Consider the following 19,065-nt stretch of genomic DNA (forward strand, 5'->3'; position numbering starts at 1 on the left):
TAAAATTTTTGGGGCTAAAATTGCTCATTTGAAATATTAGATAGTAAAAGGGCTCAATGTGGACACTTTAAGGGATACCTAAAAAAAAAATTGACACAATGTATTTTGACCTTATGCAATTCTAAATTTTCTTTTTCTTTTTCATTACTTGGTTATGGGTTATGGTATCATAGAGTAAATTAGTTTCTTGTTCTAAAGTAAGGCCATGAAACACTTTGTAACACCACTTATGGGAATACTAGCACTTCACCTTTTCATTCATAAGTGTTTCCTTAAATCCACATGATAATAAGGATTATGCAACAATACTAGCAGTGAAATTTACAATTCTACTATTCTCCGCGAGGTTACAAAAATGTACAGAATTAAGCTTAAACTTTTGTTGATCACATACATAAAAAAAATTAATGAATTAGATATAAAGAAGTATCAATAAAGCTCGTTTGTGGAAACTTTAGGGACTAAAATCACTCATTTGAAACATTAGATACTAAAATAGATCAATGTAGAAACTTTAGGGACACAATGTGTTCTAACTTTATGCTATTCTCTCACTAATTTTCTACATTCTCTTTTGCTTTTTCTTTTACATTTCTTGACTATGGGTTATGGTATCACGGAGTGAATCCATTTGGAGTTGTAAAGTAAGAAATGGATCGCGTTGTAATAACACCACTTATGGAACATGTGGTAACATCACAATGTTTCCTTTATATCCACATGACGGTAAGGTCTATATGCAACACTAATAAAGCTTGATTTCAAAACTTTAGAGACTTGCTCATTTGAAACATTAGATACTAAAAGGACTCAATATGGAAACTTTCTGGGACAAAATGTTATATATATATATATATTTATATCATGACGTATTTTTTTCCTTATGCTATTCTCTCTTTTACTTTCTATCTTTTGTTTTTTTTAATTATTATTTATTTATGGATCATGTTATCACGCAGTGAATTTGTTTGGGGTTCTAAAGCAACACCATGAAACACATGTTGTAACACCACTTTTGTGAATACTAACACTTTACCTTTTCATTCATAAATGGTTCCTTAAATCCACATGAGGGTAAGACTGACGCAACAGTAGCAGTGAAATTTACAATTCCACATTTCTCTGCATGGTTACCATTAATCTTAAACTGATGACTACATATTTATTTAACCCTATATTCCTAGTTACTAAACCGTCAGAACATATAAACTCATGTGAGCTGTCCCAAGACATGTTGCAGTTTACTAATTCCTATGACAACTGACAAAAACGAATCCTCATATTTTTTCCCCCTACATCACAGTGGATATTACAAGGATTTCAATTGTAGTAATAAACACTATATTAATCACTCCAAAGTCTTCAAATTTACATGAGAACTCAGATTCGAAAGCTAACATGAATTACGATTTTGTTGAATACATGATTCCAAACCTCAGAAACCAAGTAAAGAATACCAATGGCAAATCAAGGGGTGCTAGAGAGACAGAGCAATTCGATAAATTTTAGAAAAAGTAGACTGGAAGAATTTATATATATAAGACAAAATAAAAAAACTTAGACTAGTAGCATTGTAGTTGGCAACTTGAACTCTTTAGTACTTTAAGTATAGTGCTTAAAGTATGAGAAACTATTAGGTACTTCGGGGTATCGTGTTATGATGCTTCCTTTTTTTTTTTATTGTGAATCTGATTAATTAAATTCTTGGTGGAGTCCAAGAGTATAAAAGGAGAGAGTACCATATCACCGTACTCCTAGAGTACTTATTAGTTTTTTTTTTTTTTTTTTTAAGTATTTGGGTTCTTACTTCTTAATATCATTCATTATTTTTTGCTATAAAGAAAACAAGAAATCTTGTGGATGAATATTGTCAAAGTAATAAGAATATGAAAAAGGAAAAGGTAGGAAAGTGAGTGAAAGAGACATAGAGAAGCATAATCTACTTCAATAATAAGCATTAAGTCACTTTGCTTTTTATCCTTTTCTTTTTTACTTGACTTTAGATTTTGGAATAATATTGTTATCATGTACCTGTGAGACTGTAAGTAACTTTTTCTTTTGAGAAGAAACAACAACTTATATTAATGAAAACAAAAATCAGTCATAGTGGACTAGAAGGACATCATTTTAGATTGTAAAATACATTAGTGGCCATTTAAAAGATGTAATATATATATATATATATATATATATATATATATATATATATATTTATATATAAATATCTTCTTTTGTAAAAAATTTTGGTTTAAAAAATGGTTGGAATTATTTTTTTCCAACCTATAATGTTGTAATTAAAGAGACCATCCATTTGTAATTTTATTCACATAACTTTGTTAATAAGTCATATGACTTGTTTAATATAGACATTGATAATCTTATAAATCACCATGTAACAGATTGGAAAAAAAAAAGCTCCAAATTAATATGTTTGTAACCAAACTTTATTTTTCTTTTCTTGTCTTTATTTTCTATTTCTTTTTATTGTTTATGTATTTTGTTATAATAGTGTTATCATATATATATATATATATATATGTGTGTGTGTGTGTGTTGTACTATAACGTACATATTGACTCTTCAAAAGTCACAGTTGTTTTAGTAGTGTTCAAATGCATGCATGAAGTTTTATTTTTTATTTGTTTTTTTTGTTTTTTGTTAATAATTTGATAGTTATAACGGGAGAGGAGGCATTTGAACTTTAGATGTCATGGACACTCCAAAAGGTGCTAGCCAATTGAGTTACACATGTCAGTTGACATAACAATGCAATCATTGATTCTAAAAAAAAAAAAATCAAACAAACAAACAAATTGAATCATCTTTATCTTAACTCTTTTTTTTTTTTTTTTTGGTTTTTGGGGGGGGGGGGGGAGGAGGGAAGAACTATTATGATATCCTTGCTTTGTTTAAAGGTAAGAAGAAGTTTTTGTTTTCTCTTTATTTATATAATAGGTGAGAAATAGTTTGTATTAAAATATTAAATGAAAACTAGAAAGAACTAATTGGTTTCATGATTTGATAATAAGGAGCAATAATTATGGAGCAGATGTCAAAGGTTGTAAGTCTATTGTATTTATATAACAAAAAAAAAAAAAAAGAAGAAGAAGAGAAAAACCTACACAAGATAGAATCTCAATGATAAACTATAATCTATAATATAATAAAATTGAAGCTATTTGACTTTTGTCGATTGCATACTATTGTTTCAAACAAGTTTCTGAGGCCTCACAATTTTACATGTTATTATTCTAATATATATATATATATATATATAAATTGAATTTAGATTCTGTTTTGTATTTAGGGTCTTTTTGATTGGGTGTTTTGGGAGATTAATATAACTTTATAAACTCTATTTTACAACCACAAGTCCGCATAATTTTTTTATTTTTTATTTATAAATGTTCATTTTAAACTAAAAATACAGTTTTTCAATAGCTTATAAAAACTTACCCTTAGTCTATTCATTAAAATATTGGTACAACACTTAAAAAAAAAAGTGGAACAATCATAATAAATGTTGGAGACAAAATAGGTAATTTACTCTAGAATATATAGCTGCATAGCCTACATTATTGCATATACAAGCACAATTATAATAAATGAGTGTTGTGGGTTCTAATTAGATCAACTAGTAAAGTTTTTTATCATCAAATAAAATATTTAAAGTTTGGGTTTGATGGAGTGAACGTCACATGTTGAAACTATCTCTAAGAAAAATAATAAATGTATATTAATAACAACCATAATCATCAAGTTTTATATTTAGAAAAAAAAATAAGAGAAAGAAAAAGAATCATATTATGTTACTGACTAGTATATATATAAACTTAAGCATACATGAGTTATTTATAAAAGAGAGAAAAAAAGTTCCGGTTCAAGAACAAATTATTAAAAAAAGGAAATAATCATTATCCTAATTTTTTCTTCTCTTCATTTGAACAATTTGTCCTTGAACCAGAACTTTTTTTTTTTTTTATACTAATTTTAGGAAAAAAATTCAATTAATTGAATTCAAAATTTTTTTTTCCCACAGATTTTACTAAATCCTCAACTATTTTTTCAATTAGTGTCTTTTATTAAGAGAAAATTTTATACAAAGAACGCATTCAAATAATTGTCCCAAATCAGTCATAAAAGATATAGTCTCTTCAGTGCATAACCCATTGAGAATTAAAATGTTAGTATGATGATGTTTAGGGGAAAAAACATGTTAGCAATGAGTTTGGGAAAGAATATAATTAAATAAAACATAATAAATAACAAATTAGAGAAAAGACAAAAAGAGTACATCAATCTAAGTGCTCAAATTAATTTCTTGCTGATTTGCTTCTCTTCTACTTTTTCATTTTCTTTTGTGATTGTGAAGTTTTATATTTTTGGCACGATGGCATAATTTAATGAAAGTATGAGGAACATTTCTTCATAACAAAAGGTGGCAGTCCTCTAGAGCTATATATATGGAAGAAGTTGTAGATGAGCTCCAAGGTGAACTCAACATAACTGGAGCTACTTGGGAATATTTTTGGAGATGTTTCAAAGCGTGAAATGGATTTTTGTTATTGTAAGTATTTGATGACTTAAACTTTAGGTCTATTAAGTTGTTAATTTCTATATACATACATGCTTAGTGAACCTTGCACTTGGGTTAGATATATATGATCGTTAAATATATTATTACTAAATCAATTGCGTTTTGATTTATTTTTAATGTGTACCCATTAATATAAGTTACACCATTTCATTAATTTCTTTTTATTAAACCACAATTTTGTGGAACCTATTTTTCGGCTAAATGTTTTCAGTAGGTTAATCTTACATGCCAAGTTTGACAATAATAAGATTTTTTTTTGAGAGAGTTTTAACCTATGGCGTCTGCTCCTGATGATAACTCTTTATCATCAGACCAAGACACCAATCAGTTTTTGGTGTAGACGGAGATTGAACCTCAGATCTCTTATATAACCATCAGGGACTTTACCAGTTGAGCTAACTGGAACTCACCAATAATAAGATATTATTTACTGATAAATCTATCATCATTTTCCCATAAAAAATAAAATTTATAAGTTTTTAAAAAAATATTCAGTACATTTTTTATTTAAAAAAACTGTAATTTTGAGGACTACTGGATATGTACATACTTATATATTTTGCATATATTTCATAACAATTATAACTAGTATCAGAGGTTTGAACATCCTTAATTTGAAATTGAAATTTATATTCATGTTTTATTCGAGGCTTTACATTTGAACCAAATTAAACTTATAATATCGAATTCTTCTTCTACGTTAAGTCTGTCTTCAATAACATGGTCTTTCCTGTAAATATTTCTCAAAAAAGTTTGTGCACACTTTCAAACACACAATCACAAACTAGTATATGCTCATAAAATTTCTATATGAATAATCAAATAAATATATACACGTAATTCATACATACATACATATATATATATATATATATATATATGATGCAAATGGCTGAAACCCATTTTCATTGGGTTTTAGATGTTAGCTAATTCTATGTGACAAACATAGTGTCTAAGGGCTGTTGTTCATAGATTAGATACATGAAAAATGATTCAATGAGGTTTTGGGATTATTGTAGTAGAAAGGGAAGAGGGACATTTATTGAAGTTACAATGGAGATTCTAGTTATTTAATTTTTTTTTTTTGAGAGAGTTTCAATCTATAGCATCCGCTCTTAATGATAGTTTTTTATCATCAAACCAAGATACCAATCGATTTTTAGTGTAGGCGGGAACTGAACCATAGATCTCTTATTTAACCATTAAAGACTTTACCAATTAAGCTAACTGGAATCCATGAGAGTCTAGTTATTTAAAGGTTTTGTACATAGACTATGGTAATAGTTTGTTCTAGTGAATTTTATATAGGATTGGATTCCCAGAGTAATTTTTCCATTTAAAGAGGTTTTACATTAGTTTTCCATTTCATTATCAAATCCGTGTGCCTTTTATTGCTTTCATTATAATTTTGTTTTAGATTTGATATTATAATAGTGATTAAGATATCTTTTTTGCTAGACTGTTTGGAATACATCATCAATTGATCAATTAGTCCACTAGGGGGTCAAAATAAATTTTTTTGATTAGTATCAAAGTAACTAAAATACATATGGATTGATACAAACCCATAAGTAGAATTCACCTTGAAAACCAGCTTGTAAGGGGAGGGTGCCCAATAGCTTATATACACATGTTTTAGCTTGCACTTAAGCAATGTGAGACATTTGGATCGTAACATATCACTACGCTCTGCAGCCAACGTCCATGATGACTTACTCTATCAAAATTGACTTGATGGTAGCCCTTTCTCTTTTTGGTGGCTCCACTCACCTACCAATTATTCAATGACTTTGCAAGAAATTTTAATCTAGCCTCTAGGTTGCCTCCTTTGAGATTCGACCACAAAAGCTGCAATTCATTTGATCTCATAATCAACAAGCTACATTTGATTATCTGACGTGATGATTAGCTCTGATACCAAATGAAACAAACCCATGTGTAGAACTCACCATTGAAAAATGGCTTGCAAGGAAAGAGGCCCAAAAGCTTATATACACATGGTTAAGTTAACACTTAAGCCATGTGGGATATTAGGATCATAGCATGCCTCCACGGTCCACAGTCGACATCCACAATGACTCACTTTATCAACATTGACCCGATGATAACCTTTTCTTTTTTTCTTTTTCATGGATCCACTCACCTATCAGTTATTCGATGATTTAGTAAGTCATTTTAATTTAACCTCTAGGTCATCCCATTCGAGACTCGACCACAAAATCACAACTCATTTGATCCCTATACTCAATGAGCTATGTTCGATTACTTGACGTGGTGGTTGTTTCTAATAGCAAATAATACAAACCCATAAATAATTAAAACTCACACTTGAAAACTGGTTTGCAAGGAAAGGGTATCCAATAACTTATATAAATTTGTTTAAGTTTGTATTTAAGCAATATAGGATACTTTGAAAATTTTAAGAAAATTTTAATGTATTTTTTGTTGGTTTTTATTTTATATGGTATATATAATATGCTTTAACTTTCATACTTTAAATTTATGATGTATTTTGGTATTTTTTTTTATAAGGAATTTATATTTTTATGTTTAAAGATTTAAATTGTTTATATATATATATATATATATATATATAAGGAAAATATCTCATTGTATTCATATAAATGGTTGCCACAATTTACATCCAATAGGATTTGTTCCATGACAATAGGTGGGGTTTCCTCTATCCTGAAGGTGAGAAATTGATGATAACTTCCATTTTTACGGTTGGTTTCGTATTTGTTGATTTTTATGATATTGAAAGCAATTATCATTGTTTTACGCAAATGAGAAAGCAACATGTACAATATATGCAAATTTTATAGTAGTATGGAGTAATTCGACAGATACTAGGTGATGATCCACATATTTGTTTTGCTTCGGAATAATTTATGCTATGATTTTTAGGTAACCCATGCCTTTAATTATAATCATGTCATTAATAATATTGTCAAAAGCCTTTGTCCTTTAGACATCAATTTAGGTTCAAATATCCCATAAATTTATATATTTTTATTATAGAGTTTCAATTTATGATGTTTGCTTTTGATAATTGTGATTTTTAGGTAACCCACACTTTTTATTTTATTATTTTTTTTTATAAATTTAGCCTCCTCCTAGAGACTTAAATCCTGGCTTTTTCTTCCAATACTTCATAAACACTTATACTTGTGGAGTGACCATCGCACCAACGGCATGTGGTGATAACATAGAGATTATAATGTTTATATTAAATGATATTAAGAAATGTGACTCATTAACGCTCAATTTATTTATTTATTTTTGTATCCATTAAGACTCAAATTCTATATCCTCTTAAAAGGGGAAGGAATGAGATTTTCTGCAGGGAACAAAGATTTTTTTAATTTATTTTTCAAACAAGTGAGTTTAATTTGTCCCCCCAAGGGAAAGGTATTAACCAAGATTGTTTTGCAGGGAAGCAGGCAACTGTCGAGTTTTTTAAGGCATATCTCTAAAGTGAAGCAATTATGGCAGAGATGGAATCTCAGGAGCTTTATCCTCTTTAGCATAGTGGTTCAGTTTTTTTTGCTTTTTGCTGCACCCCTGAGAAAGAAAACGGCAAACAAAGCAGTAATCATGATCATCTGGGCAGCTTACCTGATTGCTGACTGGGCTGCTAGCTTTGCAGTTGGGCTAGTCTTTGACAGTGAAGAGAAATATACTGCCTCTGGTGCCATTAATAATACTGCTAGTTATTTGGTGATGATGAACCATGGTGTCGTTAGTACCATCGGGTCCAGGAGCAGGGATGATACTGGTCTTCTTCTGGTGATGTGGACTCCTTTTCTTTTGTTACTGGTTGGTGGCCAAGACAAAATAACTTCTTTTGCTATTGAGGATAATGAGTTGTGGCTTAGGCACTTGATTTGGCTCTTCCTCCAAATCTTCACCACTGGTTTTGTGTTTTATCAATCATTTCATCTAAACACACTATGGATCCCCACAATCTTTCTCCTCCTTGCTGGAACAATCAAGTATGCGGAGCGAATAGCTGCATTGTATCTTGCAAGTTCGGATAGTTTTGGGACCTCTGTTCTTGGAGAACCTGACCCTGGGCCTAACTATGAGAGACTGATGAGTGCATTCACACATTATAAAGGGAACAATCTTCCTATAAAAATGGAGTATGTCCACGACCTAGAATCCCAGGCTAATGAAAATACTATAGCCGATGATAGAGAATTGGATCCTCATGAACTGGTGCAGCGTGCTCATCACTTCGCATATATTTACAAGGGACTCATAGTCAATCTCATGTTCAGCTCCCGTGAGCATACGGAGAGTCGAGAATTCTTCACTAAAAGACGTCCAGAACAAACATTGAAAATATTAGAAATCCAGCTCAACTACTTTTATGATCTTCTCCATACCAAGGTGCTGGTGGCAACGTCCAACATTGGAAAAATATCTCGGGGTATATCCACTGGGTTAGTTGTTGCAGCCTTTTCACTTTTCATCTTAGAAGAGAAGGGCACTTTCAAGACGGAGTTTGATGTCGTTGTGACCTACACCTTGTTCGTTGGTGTTTTAGGCCTGGATATGGTGACTCTCTTCATATGGTTTTACTCTGATTGGACTGTTGCTTATCTTAAAAAGTTCGACAAAGATTCCCTCACATTCAAAATCATCAACAAGCTCCTCTTTCCCAAGAAGCAAAGGCAGCCGCAGGAGAAACCCAAGAAACTTTCTTTCCTCCGATCCAAAATCATCAAGTTCCTCTTTCCCAAGAAGCAAAGGCAACCGCAGGAGCAACCCAAGAAAGTTTCTTCCCTCCTATCCAAAATCATCAATTTCCTCTTTCCCAAGAAGCAGGAGAAGCCGCAGAAACAACCACGGATAATAAAAAAAGTAGGTTCTAGAAGGTGGTCTGAAGATCTATCTCAATTCAACTTCCTTGATTACTGTTATCGACGAAGGTCACAAAGCAGAAGTAAAACCATCGGCGAGATCATCAGGAAAATAGACCTTATGGTCCGTGTCCAAGGAATTGGCATACGACCATCTTTGGACATTATAAACGATTTTATTTATTATTTATTATATTATATATTTTATTATTATTTGCCGAGGGACGTTAAGAATTTTATAGATCTGAAGAAAAATGACTTTATAATTCAGATGAAATATGTGACTTCTCACCATTTTGATCCGTACCTATGGGAATTTATCTTCCACGGGCTGTCAGAGAAATCTTACTTTGCGGATGATCCGGAAGAAGCCAAGAGAATAAGCTCAGCTAGAGGTGAATGGATTCTTGAGAGTGGTGACTTCAATTACAGTCTTATCTCAAGTACGTTAATGCATTGTGTCAAAAATGTTGCTTATGATGAAAGCCTTCTACTGTGGCACATTGCTACAGAACTCTGCTACAACACTGATGGACACGATGGTCACAAGCATTTGTTTTGTGAATATTGTGATGCTGGTTGGTACAAAAAGTGTGTCATGGCTGTTAAATTCTGGAATAATGCTGGTTGTAGTTGCATGCCTTCGGATTGTAAAAATTGTGATGCTCGTGAATTCAGTAAGCGCCTCTCAGATTACATGTTTTATCTATTATATCAGCAACAAGGTATGATGTCCGAAGTGTCAGGAATTTCAAAACAAAGGTTCAAGGACACCAGCTCTGAAGCGCAACGATTCTTTAACGAATATGGAGGAAAAGATCTGCCAGAAGGCTGTATAAATATTCTTGGGGTGAACACATCCGTCAAACCTGTTTATGTGAAGGGAGATCGATCGAAGTCTGTACTGTTTGATGCGTGCATGTTGGCAAAAGAGATTCAAGATTTGGGACCAGAGATTAAATGGAAGGTAACAAGTCAAGTATGGGTGGAATTGTTGTCATATGCTGCGAGTCGTAGCAGAGCAAAAGCCCATGTCCAACAACTAAGTAAGGGCGGTGAGCTTATTACTTTTGTTTGGTTTTTGATGGCACAGTTAGGCTTGAAAGAGCATGCCTGGGTTGAGACCCGTACCAGAGCAAAGCTGAATCTTAATAAATGACAGGTTATGTACTGAATGATAAATAAATATGATGTACCCAATAATTTTCTTAATTATTATCTTTATCAATATCATAATTAGATACCATAAATATTATGAAATAAAACATGTTGATTTCATTTGCTTTCAATGATACCATTGTCTTGGCCTGAATTAAATTATAAATGAGTTACATCACTTGCAAGTTTGTAAGATCATCTGCTCAAAAAAAAAAAAAAAAAAAAAAAAAAAAAAAAAAAAAAAATTTGTGTGTAAGATCTTATTAAAATGGGTTTTAGTTAACTCAACTTGTAAGACTTACAATTTCTTAACAATAATTTTATGAGACGTTGAATAATTGAATTACGCACTTTTACTCCATTTCTGTCGCATTGCACTTTTGTCTTTTTAATCTTGAATGCCATACAATAGACAATACTCCCATATCCCCCACCGCCCCCAACTTATCCCTCTCTCTTCTTCATTTTCAAATGTCATTACCCACATATTTGGTGTTGTGCCAATTGTTGCCCAATACACCCAATCTTGACTTACTAAACCCATTAACAATGGGGAAAATCATTTTTTCACATTTTAGGATGTTAATTCACAGTTCACACAATATCTACACTTTTCACACCATGTGCATGTCTACATTTTCAAAGCAATGTTCACACTCTACATACATAATATAAAAGAGTGTCCATAATGTTGGATGTGGCGAAGAAAAAAAAAAAGCCCTTAACAATGCCAATACTGTGATAGAAACCATCCTCCTTAACCTCTAGTTATGATTTTATGGTCCATCTGGACTATCCGAAATCGATGGCTGGTGATCAAGATTAGTTTACTAAGTTCACAAATGCTAATTCAATGGCTAGTGCTCCCACTACAAAAAACTGGACCTATAATGGTGTTTGGAGAGTCTTATAGTGGTGTTTTAAAAAAGGGTCTATAGCAGCGTTCCTAAGGGCATATAGTGGCGTTTAACAAACGCCACTATAGACACTTTTTTTTGCAGGATGGAAAGACCTATAGTGACATTTTACAAACGCTACTACACGCACTTTTTATTTTAGTAGAGGAAAAAAGACCTATAGTGGCGTTTGCGAAACACCGCTATAGCTCACCACCCCAAAAAAAAAAAGGAAAAAAAGAAAAAACAACGTTAAGAATAATCTGGCCAAAAAAATAAAATAAAATAAGGGACCTATTGTGGCGTTTAGAAAACGCCACTATAGGTCCAAAAAGTGCATGTTCTACAATATTCAAAAAAAAAAAAAAAAAAAACACTTGAATTGGTTTTAGCGTAAACAAAAACTATGGCATATTTCAAAATATTTAGTTGTATATATATATATATATATATATATATGAGAGATGTTACGTCTACATGAGAGATGTTACGTCTACAATATTTTCACAACAAATATATATGAGAGATGTTACGTCTACAATATTTTCACAATATTTTCACAACAAATCATAGGTGGTTAGTTGTTAATGGTTCAAATTTGAACCTAACACTAAGATTACTTTTTTGCCATAACAATAACAACCAGTAACAATCTGCCACTTAAAATTTGTTGAAAAAATGTTGTGGAAATATTGTGGCTATATCATTTATATATATATATATATATATACACACACATACATACTTATCATTTCTCTCTTTATATATATATATATATATATATAAATTTAAAAAAACTTTAAAACACCCACCTACTCTCACTCTCTCATATCTCTCCCTTATCTACACGCCAAGCCTCAGACTTCCTTTCTCTTTTGTTTTCTTTGTTTTTTTCCTTTCTTTATTTTTCTATCTTATCTCTCCATGCCAAGTCTCAGACTTCCTTCTTTTTTCTTTTTTTTCTCCACTCCTCCATCTTTCTTCTTTTCTTTTTCTTTCACTCTTCTTTCACTTCACACCTGAATTGATTATTTTCTCTTCCTCTCCATTTTGATTTTTTTTTTTGTTTTATTTGTGGTGGTGTTAACGTTTGTGGGTTTTGGATTTGCAGATAGTGTTACAGCTTACTAATTTAGTTCAAATTTGTAGATGGTGTTTGAAGCCATTGGTTGTATAGTTGCAGGTAAGCATTTAAAAAAAAAATTATGATTGTTTTGGTGTATTTATTTTTTGATAATAGTTTTGGTCTATTCCTTGTTTACTATCAACTTTGCTTTGTGGGTCTTTGAGATTTCTGATTAATTTTTGTTAATTCTTGGGTTTTTTATTTTTTTATTTTTTATTATTGATAGGTTTATCTCAAGTGTGATAATATCTTTGTTAATAGAAACAAGAAAGTAGTGAAAAATTCAAAATCAATTTGATGATTTCTTTTTGCAGGTTGGTCTGTGGCGGCTGAATGTGTTGGGGTGGAGTTGTTATATATATATATATATATATATATATATATATATTAATTTTTGGATGTGAGCATGTTGTGTTTGATTTTGAATTTTTTTAGGTGGGTTTGTGTTTCATTTTGAATTTGCTGGGATAGCTGTAGGGTTTTTATTTTGTTTTGTTTTTTATCTTTTAATTTAATTAAAATTGTAATATTAATTTAATTACAATCTTAATTCAATTAAAAAAAAACTTTTTCACGTCAAAAAAAAAAAATCTTTTGGCTATAGTGGTGTTTTTGTAAAACGCCTCTATAGGTCTATAGTTGCGGTACAATAGTGGTGTTTGTAAAGGCCACTATAGCAAACGTTGCTATAGCCAAAATGGGCCTATAGTGGCGTTTTTAGTACCTATAGTAGCGTTTCACAAATGCCATTATAGGTCCAGTTTTTTGTAGTGTCCTTCTGCAGCTCTAACTCCTCAACCATGGCCACAGGTCTACTGGATTCCACCTCCAAATGACACTTCTAAGATTAATTTCGTATGAGGCAATTTTTAAGGTTGCAAATCAAGAAATGATTGGAGTTATTATTAGGGATAATAGAGGCTTGGTGATCGAATTAATGTCTCAGAAGGTTTCCCTCCCAAATTCAGTTGATGATATCGAAGCCATGCAAGGGCTCTTGAATCCTCTATGGATTTAGGAATCTCAAAGGCAATTTTAGAGGTGATTCGATGGTTATTATTAATTCTCTGCAGGATGAGGTGTCCTCTCTAGCTTTATTTGGTCACTTGATTGATGAAGCTAAAATTTTAGCAGAATCCTTTACTTTTTTGAGTTTTTCCCATGTATGTTGTCAATGTAATTCTATCGCTTACAGCCTTATTAGGCATGTTAAACATGTCTCAGATCCTTTCGGTGTGAATGGAAGATGTTCCTTCATACCTTCATGCTATAATTCAAGCCAATTTGGGTTTTCTTTAATGAATTGACAGCATTCTTTTCAAAAAAGAAAAAAAGAAGAAGAAAAAAGAAAGTTAATCAAGATTGAAGAATGTAAATATTTGATAGGTAAAAATAAAAATAAAAATCATTTCAAAAGGAAGGAAATTCTAATTTTTATCTCTAAACAAACTTCCTTAAACTAATTTACCCATAAATTTCATAATGAGAAACAAATAAATAAATAAAAAAATAATTTTTTGATACAAAATAAATATTTTTACAAAACAAAACAATATGTCCTTTTTATTTTATTTTATTTTAAATGCTATAAATATCACTAGTTAAGTCAAAATGCCTCGTAGACTCTCCAAAATTTCAAAGTTATGACACGGACACCTCAATAACAAACACAATACAATAAAATAGACAAATTATTTCACTAAGTCCAGACTTTAACAATTAAAAAAAAAAATGTATTTGTGTTTCATTGCATTCAAATTCGTTCTTATAAAAGTTAAAACTTAAAACCAATGTTGTCAATTCCGTACCGACCGGTCGGTACGGCCGGAATATACCGTACCGGCCAGTAATCCGGTATGCTCGACCCCTCTGTTTCGTACCGGAAAAAGTACCGGCCGTACCGGCCTCGTACCGGCCAATTTCGAGCAATACCGACCGGTACCGGGCGTACCGGCCGGTACAGAAAAAAGTTTTTTTTTTTTTTTTTGAATTTTTGTTAGGAAAGAATGGTAACTTATTTGTATTAACTTATTAGTATTATTTGTTTTCTTAGTATGCAATGGTAACTTTTAAGATTTCTATTTTATTTTTTTATTTTTTTTCCCTTTTAATTGATACTAAAGTTTAAAACCATGAATAATTAGTTCTGAATTGAGGAAATGTTTTATGGTAAACTTTTATATTTATTATAATATATATATATATATATACAAACACATACATACATACATTTATATATATATATATATATATTTATTTATTTATAAATATAAAAAATAGCGGTAAACCCGAAACGGTACACCGGTATTGACCGGTATCCGAAATATATCGTACCGGTGGCCAAACCGGTACAGCCTCCGGTACGGTATTGACATCCTTGCTTAAAACACACCATAATTAACTCATACAATACCAAAACAACGTTGCTTCTGGAGCAATGGAAAAAAATCTTAAAAATTTCACCTGGTAATTCCAAGAACAAGAGCACCTATATGAAAACCATCTCTAAATTAATTTTGTTTAATATTTTATGAATTGCACGTTCTATATACGCAGAATTATTGTCCAATGTAGGGTGGTGGTCTACTAGTCTTTTAGGAGCAAGTGGATCTCAATAAAATTTGGATCTTCTCCATTTCCTCTTGAAATGGGGAGTGTCTATTTAATGTACGAGATCAATTTGAAATAGATATAAGGTAAAAAATTGTACCACCTCAATTGAAATCTAAAAAACTTAACCCAGCAGATTTAAACTCTAATTAACCTATAGTTCATTAAGCAAATTCCCTTTTTTCTAACTAAACGCATCTGAATATGTGCTATCTGTACGCTTGTCGTCTGGGCTACCACTACTCACGCCAAGCCACCATTGTCGTCTGGGCTACGTCTCACACCAGCCTAGCAACACTGTATTACTCTGTACGCTTGTCAAGATAGCCACTGCCCAGTAAGTTTTGTCTCTCTTTAATTATTTAGTTGCAGAGAAAAGCTTGAGTGTTATTTTAGCACCTATTTTGATTAGCCATGAATTATGATGAAGAAATAATAGGGGAGAGGAAGTATTGTGGGAGCCGTAGAAGCGTGGGTGTTTATGCATATAATAGGATGGAAAATGTTTGGTTCCAATCATGTGTCTCACTATACCTTTTCTACCCTAGATCAATTGCAAATTGATCTTGTCCATTAAATGGATACTTTCCATTTTAAAGGGAAATGAAGAGAATCCGGATATATCACCACTTCTAGACCTAAATGCATCAGAGGTGAGCTATACTCTCCTTTAACCATGTGGCCGACAAGTGGGTTTTTTAAGGAACTTTTATTTTCCAAAATTTCAAATTCTCAAGATGTTATTTTTTTTACTTTTTACTATAACTCTTTTTCATGAACCTAATTAGGCTCTCACTTAATTTTTTTGAGTAGAATTGAAATATTTAGTTATTTGTATAAAATTATAATGTTAGGACCACATTTAGGGGTAATTCACTTACTAATCTCCGTTCAAAATCAAGTTATTAAACTCCTGAAAATATCTATCCCTAAAATCCAAATCCATTAAAGTATGAAGTTATTCTCACTCAATTGTCTCTAATCATTCTAATTTCCGAATTTCCAAAACCCTTGATTATAAAATTTTGAAAAAAAAAAAATATCTAGAAAGAAATATTAACTTAAGAATGCTTTCATTGATGTTGTCTCCAAAGTTTCCACTCAAATCTTTTCTTTGAAATTTTGGTTTGTGTTGAACATGAAAATTCAAAGGAGGTTAATTTTAAGAGTTAACTTACCTTATACATTCAAGTTTGTAATTTAAAAATGTGAAAATTACATTTTATATCCCTAGACTATACTCCTATTTACACTTATCTCATGAATTACAGGAATGCACGATCACCCTCCTAAACTAATACTTGTAAAACATTTTGCACCCTATTGTCTATTTAGCAGTTAAGTTTAACTGAAGAAAAATAACGTGTGGCTCATGTGACTTTTTCGTCCACTTCTGATGCCATGATTTTTATTTGTCCATAAAATGTGTCTTAGTGAAAGTTGATAATATAGCCAAAGACATAGTTGGATATCCAAAAAGATTTGGCCAGTGTGTATTCCTTCTCAACGTTTGAAGTCATGTAAGGGAAAAAGTGATTTAATTCGTAGGCGAGGTAGAAAAACTTAGGGTTTGTTTGGATTGAGGGGAAAGGGAAGGAGAGTGGAGGAGAGTAGAGTAGAGTGAGGTGGCTAAAATTAGGCTAATTTTGTGCTAATTCCACTATACTTTACTCTACTTTCCCTCCCTCCCCCTCAATCCAAACATACCATTAAAGAGGGATTGGCCATGAGACAACCAACCAAACTTGACAGGTGTAAGGTTAAGAGCATTTTTTAAGATAGTGGGACTCACATTTTCCATATTGATATTAGGCATTGGTTCGAGTACCCATGAATGGTGACACGTGTGGCCGTTTGCACTTGAGAAAGACTGTAGACACCAAATTTTGATTAAGATTTTCACAAGTCCCATGATGTGGCAGATTGTTAGTGGTAGGTAAAAGTGATTGAAAGCTCAAATTAGTGTGAAAACATTAGAGCTTGTTTAGACTCCAAATTAAAAATTACAGTTACATTGCATTTACTCAAACTTAACAAAGTGCAGAATAAGAGTAAATATGCACAATAAATTGGTAATACTACTCTAAGCCATATCCAACCACAATGAACAATAAAATGAATGTTTAAAGAGTAAGGAAGAGAGATGCAAATACAAGATAATACCAAGACGTGTTATTGAAAAGGAAACCGAAGAACTCGGTGAAAAATCTCTCCGCAACCTTCCAAGTTAAAATCGATCCGCTAGTCAATAAAGTTAGAGTACACGAATAACAAAAGACCCTCCAAGCCTAGTCTACCCCATGTACTTGAGCCCTCCAAGTTCCTGCTACCAACGGACTTATCGGAGTCTTATCTTCACTAACTTTCCAGATTTTGTAATTTAGCCCGATTGCATTCACCACTTAGTAGCTCCTTCCAATGCTTCCCAACAGTACCAAACTTGACTTAACACTCAGATTGGGTGTGACAAATGTTTAGGTTGAGAATCTCTCAAGAATGTAGAGATGGAGAGATAGGAGTAGAAGAAAACCAAGAAAAAATGTGTAGATGATTGTATGTATAACAACCTCTAACTCTTAAGTGTATTTGCTAGGGTTTTCTTTCTGAAAAGCACTCCTTACATTTCATGGGTAATCAGGGTATATATAGTGTGGATAAAGAATTTGGTAAAACTCTTTTTCTTTTTTCCAAACAGAGAGTTTCGTGGCTACCTCCCGATATGGCCTTTCTCGCAAAGTACTTGCGAATTTGACAGCTTGGCATGACTCTTCAGCTTCCAGTCATGTGCTTTACACATAGCCTTTCGAGGGTTACTCTTCTCACGAGCTTCTCGCAAGCTAGTTGTGAACTGCACTAATCCATATTTGAAGCTTGATTCTTTACCAATCTCTTACACTCATCCCTTACAAATAAATCCACATAAATACAGGGAAATGATTGAAGAAATTACAATAAAATTTGGCACGGAATTCAGGCAACAAAGGCTAGTTGGAAATCACAACTTTACAGTGATGTTAGTAATGGGTCTAGATGGGGACCAGTAAAAACTTGCTAGCTCAACTACTGTGAATGTTAGAGAGATAAAAACCTTGGAGAGTTTCTTTGAATAATTAATATAACATATAGAGATACACTTTAAAATAAAAGGCCTAAACTCAATGACTATATGCTTAATTATGTTATATTAACTATTCATTATTTTCATCATTATTCAATATAGGATTTTACTCACATGTGTAACCCAACAATGAAAAATATTGTCAAACTTTTTGTGTATGTCTTTTCTCTTGCATGTACTCCTTGCTCATATGGGATACATTTGATTGTAACTTTGTAGGTAATATATGCTAAATCGGAAGACTTACCTTGAATTGGATTTTTGAATTTGAAATTGATATATAGAGGCATTAATTGCTTTTATCCGGGGTGGTGTTGTTAGAGCTTGTAGTTCTTAGATATGTTAGATGTAGATTTGCTATTAGGGTTGCATATCCTTGGGAAGATTTTGTTTTCTTGTCAAATTCTATTTATTAGAGATTATTTATATCTTAGTTGGAAATATATCAATTTTAAATGCATATTTTTGGAAATGTATGATTTGTAATTTGTAAATTTCATTATATATATATATATATATATATATATATATATATAAGTTTTCGATTTATATTGGAGAGATTTTAGTATGGTTAAATCTTTATATCGGTGGAAGATATTAGTTATCTAGATGGATGTGTTATGAAATTTTTTTTTTTGAAATGTTTCATTTGCTAATAGATTTGAATAGAATAACGACTCATTTTGACAAAT

At 31.7% G+C, this 19,065-nt stretch overlaps 1 protein-coding gene across 1 annotated transcript; it reads left to right on the forward strand.

Annotated features, from left to right (window-relative positions):
• The first annotated feature begins 4,472 nt into the window (after positions 1-4,472).
• Positions 4,473-10,680, forward strand: LOC126717081 (uncharacterized). Its single transcript, XM_050418297.1, has 2 exons — positions 4,473-4,567; positions 8,033-10,680. Exons 1-2 carry the CDS (start codon positions 4,535-4,537, stop codon positions 10,622-10,624), a joined length of 2,625 nt encoding a protein of 874 aa, XP_050274254.1. The 5' UTR covers positions 4,473-4,534; the 3' UTR covers positions 10,625-10,680.
• Positions 10,681-19,065: the final 8,385 nt, after the last annotated feature.

Source organism: Quercus robur, chromosome 3, assembly GCF_932294415.1.
Source record: "Quercus robur chromosome 3, dhQueRobu3.1, whole genome shotgun sequence".
Lineage (NCBI taxonomy): Eukaryota > Viridiplantae > Streptophyta > Magnoliopsida > Fagales > Fagaceae > Quercus > Quercus robur.

Coding starts and splice junctions, on each gene's coding strand:
- LOC126717081 (XM_050418297.1), top strand. CDS start 4,535: ATGTTTCAAAGCGTGAAATGGATTTTTGTTATT. Junction 4,568..8,032: donor TGAAATGGATTTTTGTTATT/GTAAGTATTTGA, acceptor ATTGTTTTGCAG/GGAAGCAGGCAACTGTCGAG.